We start from the raw sequence: 12,706 nt of genomic DNA on the forward strand, positions 1-12,706 counted from the left end.
AAGGAGCTGGGGGGGGGTACTTGGGGCTGTGTGTGTGTCTTGGGCGGTGTGGTCAGTCAGTTGGCACAGCCCTCGTAAGAGTTGTACATCAGTTTCTCCAGGTGTAGGTGTGGGTGTCAAAATAAAAAAAAAAATACTTTTTTTTTTGTGTCATTTAGCAGACGCTCTTATCCAGAGCGACTTACAGGAGCAATTAGGGTTAAGTGCCTTGCTCAAGGGCACGTCGACAGATTTTTCACCTAGTTGGCTCGGGGATTAGAACCAGCGACCTTTCGGTCACTGGCACAACGCTCTTAACCACTAAGCTACCTGCCGCCACATATTTATCAGATGCTATTGCGTGTGTGTGCACCTTGGGCGGTGCGGTCAGAGCGTTGGCACAGCCCTCGTAGGCGTTGTACATCAGTTTCTCCAGGTTTTCCAGGAACTGCAAGAGCAGCGCCAGACGCAGCTGGTTGCTATGGTGACCGTCGTCCGTGTCGCCCGCGCTCCATTGGCTAAGCTCCTGTTCCGTGTTCATACTGTGGGCCGCCAGGCTGCGGATCATACCTGAGAGAGGGAGGGAGGGAGGGAGGGAGGGAGGGGAGAGGGAGGGAGGGAGGAGAGAGCAAAGAATATGTTCTTGAAAGAGGCAACATGTACATCCAAAATGTGTATAGGCTTGGATTGGCTTGGATAGGCGATAGTAGTGTTTGAGTTATTGTGGGGGGGACGCTTAATATACATTAAAATTACTACCACCAAATGGAAACTGTGTAGAAATGATAATGGACCTATATTCATACAGCTTCCTGACTGTCCAGCTCGCTAATAGACTGATCACCGACACGAAAGCTAGACAGTCAGGGAGCATTGAAAAAGGAAATATAACCCATTTTCAGAGCAGCCCTGCGGACCTTGCTGAATACTGAATGCGGCCCACGGGGCAAAATTAGTTTGACACCCCTGGTTTAAGACACTAAATTGCAGGAAATGGCAGTTACAGGGGTTCAGTTACAGGGGTTTAGAAACGCAAAAAATAACCCCACTCCAGGCCTCCCCCACCTTATCAGCAACACCATGTTAAAAAACATAATGGGGAAAACCCTGGACTGAGTGTTTTTGTGAGTTTTAGTGAGTAAACGTGTGTTTTGGTGCCTGCGTAACAGCCCTTACCCTCTATGGTCTGGAAGGTGTCCTGTGCCCGTCCCAGCGGGGTGCGGAGTTTAGACAACACGGTGAACTGAGCTGCCTCCCACACCGCCCACTGCCACAGCACCGCCTCAGTCTTCAGCAGACCCCGTGGTACACACGCACTCCCACCCGGGCCGGAGCCACACACCCCCCCTTCACCACCTGATGAGCCACCACCACCCTCACGCTTCTCCAGACGCTGACAGCTGTGGTACAGACGCTCCAGCCACGGCTCTTTACTGTAGGGAGAGACACACACACAGGTTAACAGATAAACACACACACAGGTTAACAGATAAACACACACAGGTTAACACACACACACACACACAGGTTAACAGATAAACACACACACAGGTTAACAGATAAACACACACAGGTTAACAGATAAACACACACAGGTTAACAGATAAACACACACAGGTTAACAGATAAACACACAGACACACACAGGTTAACAGATATCAACACACGTTAGCAGATGACACATTTACATTGTCATTCAGCAGACGCTCTTATCCTGAGTGACTTACAGTAGTGCCCAAATACATTTTCATACTCCCCCCCCCATACTGGTAACCCGTGGGAATCGAACCCAACCCACAACCCTGCCGTTGCAAGCACCACGCTCTACCAACTGAGCCGCACGGGACCCACGTTAGCAGATGACACACAGGTCAGCCCCCCACCCAACCCCCCCCCCCCAGAGCCAGGGAGCATACCCTCCACGATGCAGGCTGCCATACAGGATGAAGCTGATGAGGTCACTGAAGTCCTGGGGGTGAAAGGTGCTGCTGGGGGGGTGGTTCATGTGGCGACGGACCACCAGGGAGATCTCCTCTATCTCTGGGTGGCTGTGGTTACTGTAGGGACACAGACATTAAGGTTACTGATAGAGTCCTGGCCTTAGTGGAGTCCCAGTCAGTCACTGATAGAGTCCTGGCCTTAGTGGAGTCCCAGTCAGTCACTGATAGAGTCCTGGCCTTGGAGGAGTCCCAGTCAGTCACTGAGGAAAGAGGAGGGTGTTCGGTGTGTTGTGTGCTGACCTGAGCGTCACGTCCAGAGGGATTGTCCTCAGCAGCTTGCCGTACGCCTGCCTCACCCTCACCGCAGAGTGCACCAGCTGGACACGACACACATCCACACACCTGGGAGGCACAGGACAGAGACAACATGACACCCGTTTGGGTTTCTGCTTTTCTGTTTAAGGGGTTGTTTTGAGGTGGAGGTGTGTGTGTGTGTTGCAGGTGTGTGTTACCTCTGCAGCAGCTCTGTGTTGAGTGAGGAGGAGAGGACTTGTAGGCTGTTGCAGGTCTGGAGGCAGATGACTGGGTCCTCATTCAGGGCTGCAGACCGACAGAGAACACACACACACACACAGCAGGATTACACACACACAGCAGGAATACACACACACACACACAGCAGGAATCAGGAAAAACGAAAACCGGTTTTCCCGAAAATCCTGGTTGGAAGATTCCCCAGAATCAATCAGAATTTAGCAACCCTTTCTATAGTTAAACAGTATTTACCGTTGTGGAGCAGACCCTTTCTATAGTTAAACAGTATTTACCGTTGTGGAGCAGGACCCTTTCTATAGTTAAACAGTATTTACCGTTGTGGAGCAGACCCTTTCTATAGTTAAACAGTATTTACCGTTGTGGAGCAGACCCTTTCTATAGTTAAACAGTATTTACCGTTGTGGAGCAGGACCCTTTCTATAGTTAAACAGTATTTACCGTTGTGGAGCAGACCCTTTCTATAGTTAAACAGTAGTTACCGTTGTGGAGCAGACCCTTTCTATAGTTAAACAGTAGTTACCGTTGTGGAGCAGACCCTTGCAGAACTTGTGGAAGGAGGGCAGGGAGAAGAGAGGGGTGTAGGTATCACACTTCTTCATCATCAGACACATCTCCAGAGACCACGTCAACAACAGCTTCCTGTTTGTAGCAGACACACACACGAACTAGGTTAGGTTATCGTTCAACTACACCTGTGTGTGTGTAATGTATAGTGTGTGTGTGTGTGTGTGTAATGTATAGTGTGTATGTGTGTGTAATGTATAGTGTGTATGTATGTGTGTGTAATGTATAGTGTGTGTAATGTATAGTGTGTGTAATGTATAGTGTGTGTGTGTGTAATGTATAGTGTGTGTGTGTGTGTGTGTGTGTGTGTGTGTAATGTATAGTGTGTGTGTGTGTGTGTGTGTATGTGTGTGTAATGTATAGTGTGTGTGTAATGTACAATGTGTGTAATGTATAGTGTGTGTGTGTGTGTGTGTGTGTAATGTATAGTGTGTGTGTGTGTGTGTGTGTGTGTGTGTAATGTATAGTGTGTGCACCTGGCCTCAGTGTAGAGGTGCTCCTTCCTCAGCAGGGTCCCCAGCAGGGACAGCAGAGTGCTGAAGTGTTTCCTGGTTGCCGTGGTTACTGTGCTGATGACCGCGCCGTCAAAGAGAGAGGGGGAGGAGGAGGACAGGCTGGACGAGATGAAGTGGTCATGTCTGAAGAACAGAGGGAGGGAGAGAGAGAGAGGGGGGAGAGAGAGAGCGAGACAGAGACAGCGAGACAGCGAGGGGGAGAGAGAGACAGCGAGAGAGAGAGAGACAGCGAGAGAGAGAGAGACAGCGAGAGAGAGAGAGAGGGAGACAGCGAGAGAGGGAGAGGGAGAGCGAGACAGCGAGAGAGGGAGACAGCGAGAGAGGGAGACAGCGAGAGAGGGAGACAGCGAGAGAGGGAGACAGCGAGAGAGGGAGAGAGACAGCGAGACAGCGAGAGAGACAGCGAGAGAGACGGAGAGAGACAGCGAGAGAGACGGAGAGAGACAGCGAGAGAGACAGCGAGAGAGGGAGAGAGACAGCGAGAGAGGGAGAGACAGCGAGAGAGGGAGAGAGACAGCGAGAGAGGGAGAGAGACAGCGAGAGAGGGAGAGAGACAGCGAGAGAGGGAGAGAGACAGCGAGAGAGGGAGAGAGACAGCGAGAGAGGGAGAGAGACAGCGAGAGAGGGAGAGAGACAGCGAGAGAGGGAGAGAGACAGCGAGAGAGGGAGAGAGACAGCGAGAGAGGGAGAGAGACAGCGAGAGAGAGAGAGAGAGACAGCGAGAGAGAGAGAGAGAGACAGCGAGAGAGAGGATTGAAAGAAAATACAAATTAGAATGTGGTGAACTACGTTTAAAAAAAAGGAAGGATCAAAGTTGTATTAACATGTGTTAGTTACCTGGTACAGTGTGAGTATAGGGTATATAACAGTGTATTGTACGGCAGGGTGGTAGTGTGTGGTAGTTACCTGGTACAGTGTGAGTATAGGGTATATAACAGTGTATTGTACAGCAGGGTGGTAGTGTGTGTTAGTTACCTGGTACAGTGTGAGTATAGGGTATATAACAGTGTATTGTACGGCAGGGTGGTAGTGTGTGTTAGTTACCTGGTACAGTGTGAGTATAGGGTATATAACAGTGTATTGTACGGCAGGGTGGTAGTGTGTGTTAGTTACCTGGTACAGTGTGAGTATAGGGTATATAACAGTGTATTGTACGGCAGGGTGGTAGTGTGTGTTAGTTACCTGGTACAGTGTGAGTATAGGGTATATAACAGTGTATTGTACGGCAGGGTGGTAGTGTGTGTTAGTTACCTGGTACAGTGTGAGTATAGGGTATATAACAGTGTATTGTACGGCAGGGTGGTAGTGCGTGTTAGTTACCTGGTACAGTGTGAGTATAGGGTATATAACAGTGTATTGTACAGCAGGGTGGTAGTTACCTGGTACAGTGTGAGTATAGGGTATATAACAGTGTATTGTACGGCAGGGTGGTAGTGTGTTAGTTACCTGGTACAGTGTGAGTATAGGGTATATAACAGTGTATTGTACAGCAGGGTGGTAGTGCGTGTTAGTTACCTGGTACAGTGTGAGTATAGGGTATATAACAGTGTATTGTACAGCAGGGTGGTAGTTACCTGGTACAGTGTGAGTATAGGGTATATAACAGTGTATTGTACGGCAGGGTGGTAGTGTGTGTTAGTTACCTGGTACAGTGTGAGTATAGGGTATATAACAGTGTATTGTACAGCAGGGTGGTAGTGCGTGTTAGTTACCTGGTACAGTGTGAGTATAGGGTATATAACAGTGTATTGTACGGCAGGGTGGTAGTGTGTGTTAGTTACCTGGTACAGTGTGAGTATAGGGTATATAACAGTGTATTGTACAGCAGGGTGGTAGTTACCTGGTACAGTGTGAGTATAGGGTGTATAACACAGTGTATTGTACGGCAGGGTGGTAGTGTGTGTTAGTTACCTGGTACAGTGTGAGTATAGGGTGTATAACACAGTGTATTGTACGGCAGGGTGGTAGACGGCCAGGTCAGAGTGGACCAACATCAGGTTCTGACTCAACAACGCAAACACCGTCGGAGACAGAGCCCACATCTACAGAGAGAGAGACAGAGAGAGAGACAGAGAGCGACAGAGAGCGAGCGAGAGACAGAGAGCGAGAGACAGAGAGCGAGAGACAGAGAAAGAGCGACAGAGAGAGAAAGAGCGAGAGCGACAGAGAGAGAAAGAGCGAGAGCGACAGAGAGAGAAAGAGCGAGAGCGACAGAGAGAGAAAGAGCGAGAGCGACAGAGAGAGAAAGAGCGAAAGAGCGAGAGCGACAGAGAGAGAAAGAGCGAGAGCGACAGAGAGAGAAAGAGCGAGAGCGACAGAGAGAGAAAGAGCGAGAGCGACAGAGAGAGAAAGAGCGAGAGCGACAGAGAGAGAAAGAGCGAAAGAGCGAGAGCGACAGAGAGAGAAAGAGCGAGAGCGACAGAGAGAAAGAGCGAGAGCGACAGAGAGAGAAAGAGCGACAGAGAGAGAAAGAGCGACAGAGAGAGAAAGAGCGAGAGCGACAGAGAGAGAGAGAGCGACAGAGAGAGAAAGAGCGAGAGCGACAGAGAGAGAAAGAGCGACAGAGAGAGAAAGAGCGACAGAGAGAGAAAGAGCGAGAGCGACAGAGAGAGAGCGACAGAGAGAGAGAGAGCGAGAGCGACAGAGAGAGAAAGAGCGAGAGCGACAGAGAGAGAAAGAGCGAGAGCGACAGAGAGAGAAAGAGCGAGAACGACAGAGAGAGAAAGAGCGAGAACGACAGAGAGAGAAAGAGCGAGAGCGACAGAGAGAGAAAGAGCGAGAGCGACAGAGAGAGAAAGAGCGAGAGCGAGACAGAGAGAGAAAGAGCGAGAGCGACAGAGAGAGAAAGAGCGAGAGCGACAGAGAGAGAAAGAGCGAGAGCGAGACAGAGACAGAGAGAGGGGCAGAGCAGAGGTACATTTTAAGGTCCAGTTCAGTCATGTTACTTGGTGTTGCTGATGGTGGTGCAGTGGGTGTGTTACGTAACATACCCCTATGAGTGAGTTCTTGGTGTTGCCGATGGTGGTGAGGGCTGACAGGTTGAAGATGAGGGTGAACTCTGCCCTCTCAGGGGTGAGGGTGAGGGGGGCGAAGACAGGGTGCTGGATGCCGGGGAAGGGGGTTGGGGGGAGGTCCAGGGGGGCCAGCAGACTGGACAGGGCACAGGCCATCTCTCCCAGAACCAGTTTATAAGCTGCTTCCAGAATGGGAATGTTCTTTAGGCTCAAAACGGACTGGTACACACCCAGGGCTGCTGACATCACCTGGAGAGAAAGAGAGAGACAGAGAGCAGAGGGGATCAGTGAAGACACATGGATACAGACCACAGAGAAAGACAGACACACACAGAGACGGCCGGACACACCCAGTAAAAACATGTCTTAACAGTTTCCATTCAACCTTTCTGATCGGTTTTGTTTTCAATAGAATTGTCATACTAACATGGTTATAGAAAGCCGCAAACACACAGAAAAACACCTTCCACCTAACCCTCAGACACACCTTCCACCTAACCCTAACAGACAAACACCTTCCACCTAACCCTAACAGACAGAGACACACCTTCCACCTAACCCTAACAGACAGAGACACACCTTCCACCTAACCCTAACAGACAGAGACACACCTTCCACCTAACCCTAACAGACAGACACACACCTTCCACCTAACCCTAACAGACAGAGACACACCTTCCACCTAACCCTAACAGACAGAGACACACCTTCCACCTAACCCTAACAGACAGAGACACACCTTCCACCTAACCCTAACAGACAGAGACACACCTTCCACCTAACCCTAACAGACAGAGACACACCTTCCACCTAACCCTAACAGACAGAGACACACCTTCCACCTAACAGACAGAGACACACCTTCCACCTAACCCTAACAGACAGAAACACCTTCCACCTAACCCTAACAGACAGAAACACCTTCCACCTAACCCTAACAGACAGAGACACACCTTCCACCTAACCCTAACAGACAGAAACACCTTCCACCTAACCCTAACAGACAGAGACACACCTTCCACCTAACCCTAACAGACAGAGACACACCTTCCACCTAACCCTAACAGACAGAAACACACCTTCCACCTAACAGACAGAGACACACCTTCCACCTAACCCTAACAGACAGAGACACACCTTCCACCTAACCCTAACAGACAGAGACACACCTTCCACCTAACCCTAACAGACAGAAACACCTTCCACCTAACCCTAACAGACAGAAACACCTTCCACCTAACCCTAACAGACAGAAACACCTTCCACCTAACCCTAACAGACAGAGACACACCTTCCACCTAACCCTAACAGACAGAGACACACCTTCCACCTAACCCTAACAGACAGAGACACACCTTCCACCTAACCCTAACAGACAGAGACACACCTTCCACCTAACCCTAACAGACAGAGACACACCTTCCACCTAACCCTAACAGACAGAGACACACCTTCCACCTAACCCTAACAGACAGAAACACACCTTCCACCTAACCCTAACAGACAGAGACACACCTTCCACCTAACCCTAACAGACAGAGACACACCTTCCACCTAACCCTAACAGACAGAAACACCTTCCACCTAACCCTAACAGACAGAAACACCTTCCACCTAACCCTAACAGACAGAAACACCTTCCACCTAACCCTAACAGACAGAGACACACCTTCCACCTAACCCTAACAGACAGAGACACACCTTCCACCTAACCCTAACAGACAGAGACACACCTTCCACCTAACCCTAACAGACAGAGACACACCTTCCACCTAACCCTAACAGACAGAGACACACCTTCCACCTAACCCTAACAGACAGAAACACCTTCCACCTAACCCTAACAGACAGAGACACACCTTCCACCTAACAGACAGAAACACCTTCCACCTAACCCTAACAGACAGAGACACACCTTCCACCTAACCCTAACAGACAGAGACACACCTTCCACCTAACCCTAACAGACAGAAACACCTTCCACCTAACCCTAACAGACAGAGACACACCTTCCACCTAACAGACAGAAACACCTTCCACCTAACCCTAACAGACAGAGACACACCTTCCACCTAACCCTAACAGACAGAGACACACCTTCCACCTAACCCTAACAGACAGAGACACACCTTCCACCTAACCCTAACAGACAGAAACACCTTCCACCTAACCCTAACAGACAGAGACACACCTTCCACCTAACAGACAGAGACACACCTTCCACCACAGGCTGTGGCGGTCATGAAATGTCAGCTGCATACAAGCCGCTGATGCGCACCTTTGGAACATCTATATTTTAAAAAGTTTAATAAAATCAATTTAATAATAACCATCACAATAAAATTATTTATTTTAGGCGGGTCTAAAGAAAATGTATTTCTGAAGAACAGAATATGAGTGTTCTCTCTATGCTCCGTGCCATAGGCTTGTTCATTAAGCAGACAAGATAGGCCTATAAATCCCATGCCATTATTTTATATTATATGATTTCATAGTTAGAAGAATATAACTGAACTTGGTTGAATAAAATAGAAAGGATATTTTTCACATTCCAGAGCGAGTGCTCATATGAAGTGGCCATGTTGAGCGTAAAAGTGATCATTTGAAACAGGGACTATAATATCCTACATTTAGAGTTATTTGGCAACTTTAGTTGTGAATGATACAAACATTAGAATGTTTTCAAAACACATACGGGCTGCACGATGCGACTACAGACTATTGAAACACATACAGGTAAAAGTCAGTAAATTAGAATATTTTGAAAAACTTGATTTATTTCAGTAATTGCATTCAAAAGGTGTAACTTGTACATTATATTTATTCATTGCACACAGACTGATGCATTCAAATGTTTATTTCATTTAATTTTGATGATTTGAAGTGGCAACAAATGAAAATCCAAAATTCCGTGTGTCACAAAATTAGAATATTACTTAAGGCTAATACAAAAAAGGGATTTTTTAGAAATGTTGGCCAACTGAAAAGTATGAAAATGAAAAATATGAGCATGTACAATACTCAATACTTGGTTGGAGCTCCTTTTGCCTCAATTACTGCATTAATGCGGCGTGGCATGGAGTCGATGAGTTTCTGGCACTGCTCAGGTGTTATGAGAGCCCAGGTTGCTCTGATAGTGGCCTTCAACTCTTCTGCGTTGTTGGGTCTGGCATTCTGCATCTTCCTTTTCACAATACCCCACAGATTTTCTATGGGGCTAAGGTCAGGGGAGTTGGCTGGCCAATTTAGAACAGAAATACCATGGTCCGTAAACCAGGCACGGGTAGATTTTGCGCTGTGTGCAGGCGCCAAGTCCTGTTGGAACCTGAAATCTCCATCTCCATAGAGCAGGTCAGCAGCAGGAAGCATGAAGTGCTCTAAAACTTGCTGGTAGACGGCTGCGTTGACCCTGGATCTCAGGAAACAGAGTGGACCGACACCAGCAGATGACATGGCACCCCAAACCATCACTGATGGTGGAAACTTTACACTAGACTTCAGGCAACGTGGATCCTGTGCCTCTCCTGTCTTCCTCCAGACTCTGGGACCTCGATTTCCAAAGGAAATGCAAAATTTGCTTTCGTCAGAAAACATGACTTTAGACCACTCAGCAGCAGTCCAGCTCTTTTTTTCCTTAGCCCAGGTGAGACGCTTTTCGCGCTGTTTCTTGGTCAACAGTGGCTTGACACGAGGTATGCGGCAGTTGAAACCCATGTCTTTCAAGCGTCTCTTGGTGGTGGATCTTGAAGCCCTGACTCCAGCAGCTGTCCACTCCTTGTGAATCTCCCCCACATTTTTGAATGGGTTTTTTTTCACAATCTTGACTAGGGCGCGGTGATCCCTATCGCTTGTACACTTTTTCTGACCACAGTTTTTCCTTCCCTTTGCCTCTCTATTAATGTGTTTGGACACAGAGCTCTGAGAACAGCCAGCCTCTTCTGCAATAACCTTTTGTGTCTTTCCCTCCTTGTGCAATGTGTCGATGGTCGCCTTTTGGACAGCTGTCAAATCTGAAGTCTTCCCCATGTTTGTGTAGGCTTCAGAACTGGACTGAGAGACCATTTAAAGCCCTTTGCAGGTGTTTTGAGTTAATCAGCTGATTATTTTGTGGCACCAGGTGTCTTCAAAATGTAACCCTTACACAATATTCTAATTTTGTGACACACGGAATTTTGGATTTTCATTTGTTGCCACTTCAAATCATCAAAATTAAATGAAATAAACATTTGAATGCATCAGTCTGTGTGCAATGAATAAATATAATGTACAAGTTACACCTTTTGAATGCAATTACTGAAATAAATCAAGTTTTTCAAAATATTCTAATTTACTGACTTTTACCTGTACATAAGCTCTAATATGCATATGCGTTTGAATTAATCATCACCTTAGAAAGCGCTGTCCATTTCATTGTGTTAGGCTTTGAAGCAACATCCACAACGACCATGTTTTCCCACTCAGTTTCAACCTGCTGTTGAACTTCTTTCTTCAAAATGGATCAATCACAGTGAGCTGAGTTTTTAAAAAAGCACGATACTGTTTTGATGAGCGTTTGATGTGATTTCCATTGCATTTGCCTTGATGTCAGAGTGGTTAGAGGGACCACAGAGCCCTGAGGACGAGGCCATTAGGACCCGATGGCAGTTAGGAAGTTGGGCACTACCAAAGCATGTCCAGAGCACATAAGAGGAGATAACCGTGACTCAGTCACGTGGTGTTTTACTGCGGTCATGACTGTCGGTGTGGCGTTAATACGGTCACCGCAACAGCCCTACCTCCACCTAACAGAAACACAACTTCCACCTAACCCTAACAGAAACACAACTTCCCCCTAACCCTAACAGAAACACAACTTCCCCCTAACCCTAACAGAAACACAACTTCCCCCTAACCCTAACAGAAACAACTTCCCCCTAACCCTAACAGAAACACAACTTCCACCTAACCCTAACAGAAACACAACTTCCCCCTAACCCTAACAGAAACAACTTCCCCCTAACCCTAACAGAAACACAACTTCCACCTAACCCTAACAGAAACAACTTCCCCCTAACCCTAACAGAAACACAACTTCCCCCTAACCCTAACAGAAACACAACTTCCCCCTAACCCTAACAGAAACACAACTTCCCCCTAACCCTAACAGAAACACAACTTCCCCCTAACCCTAACAGAAACACAACTTCCCCCTAACCCTAACAGAAACACAACTTCCCCCTAACCCTAACAGAAACACAACTTCCCCCTAACCCTAACAGAAACACAACTTCCCCATAACCCTAACAGAAACAACTTCCCCCTAACCCTAACAGAAACACAACTTCCACCTAACCCTAACAGAAACACAACTTCCCCCTAACCCTAACAGAAACACAACTTCCCCATAACCCTAACAGAAACACAACTTCCCCCTAACCCTAACAGAAACAACTTCCCCCTAACCCTAACAGAAACACAACTTCCACCTAACCCTAACAGAAACAACTTCCCCCTAACCCTAACAGAAACACAACTTCCCCCTAACCCTAACAGAAACACAACTTCCCCCTAACCCTAACAGAAACACAACTTCCCCATAACCCTAACAGAAACACAACTTCCCCCTAACCCTAACAGAAACACAACTTCCCCATAACCCTAACAGAAACACAACTTCCCCCTAACCCTAACAGAAACAACTTCCCCCTAACCCTAACAGAAACACAACTTCCCCCTAACCCTAACAGAAACAACTTCCCCCTAACCCTAACAGAAACACAACTTCCACCTAACCCTAACAGAAACACAACTTCCCCCTAACCCTAACAGAAACACAACTTCCCCCTAACCCTAACAGAAACACAACTTCCCCCTAACCCTAACAGAAACAACTTCCCCCTAACCCTAACAGAAACACAACTTCCACCTAACCCTAACAGAAACACAACTTCCACCTAACCCTAACAGAAACACAACTTCCCCCTAACCCTAACAGAAACACAACTTCCCCCTAACCCTAACAGAAACACAACTTCCCCCTAACCCTAACAGAAACACAACTTCCACCTAACCCTAACAGAAACACAACTTCCCCATAACCCTAACAGAAACAACTTCCCCCTAACCCTAACAGAAACACAACTTCCCCCTAACCCTAACA

The 12,706-nt window shown here is 47.5% G+C and overlaps 1 protein-coding gene across 1 annotated transcript in view; it reads right to left on the reverse strand.

Moving 5' to 3' along the window:
- Positions 1-12,706, reverse strand: part of LOC311124538 (serine/threonine-protein kinase SMG1-like) — a gene marked incomplete at its 3' end in the record, with an annotated part of 68,988 nt that overhangs the window by 37,122 nt on the left and 19,160 nt on the right. The window contains exons 13-21 of the mRNA XM_084198660.1: positions 6,544-6,816; positions 5,465-5,595; positions 3,515-3,676; positions 2,995-3,113; positions 2,432-2,519; positions 2,220-2,321; positions 1,896-2,036; positions 1,156-1,412; positions 353-549 (exon numbers count right to left, since the gene is read on the reverse strand). Coding sequence (XP_084054786.1) covers positions 353-549; positions 1,156-1,412; positions 1,896-2,036; positions 2,220-2,321; positions 2,432-2,519; positions 2,995-3,113; positions 3,515-3,676; positions 5,465-5,595; positions 6,544-6,816 — 1,470 coding nt within the window. The remainder of the gene's footprint in view (positions 1-352; positions 550-1,155; positions 1,413-1,895; positions 2,037-2,219; positions 2,322-2,431; positions 2,520-2,994; positions 3,114-3,514; positions 3,677-5,464; positions 5,596-6,543; positions 6,817-12,706) is intronic.

Source organism: Coregonus lavaretus, assembly GCF_964263955.1.
Source record: "Coregonus lavaretus genome assembly, contig: HAP1_SCAFFOLD_2871, whole genome shotgun sequence".
Taxonomy (NCBI): domain Eukaryota; kingdom Metazoa; phylum Chordata; class Actinopteri; order Salmoniformes; family Salmonidae; genus Coregonus; species Coregonus lavaretus.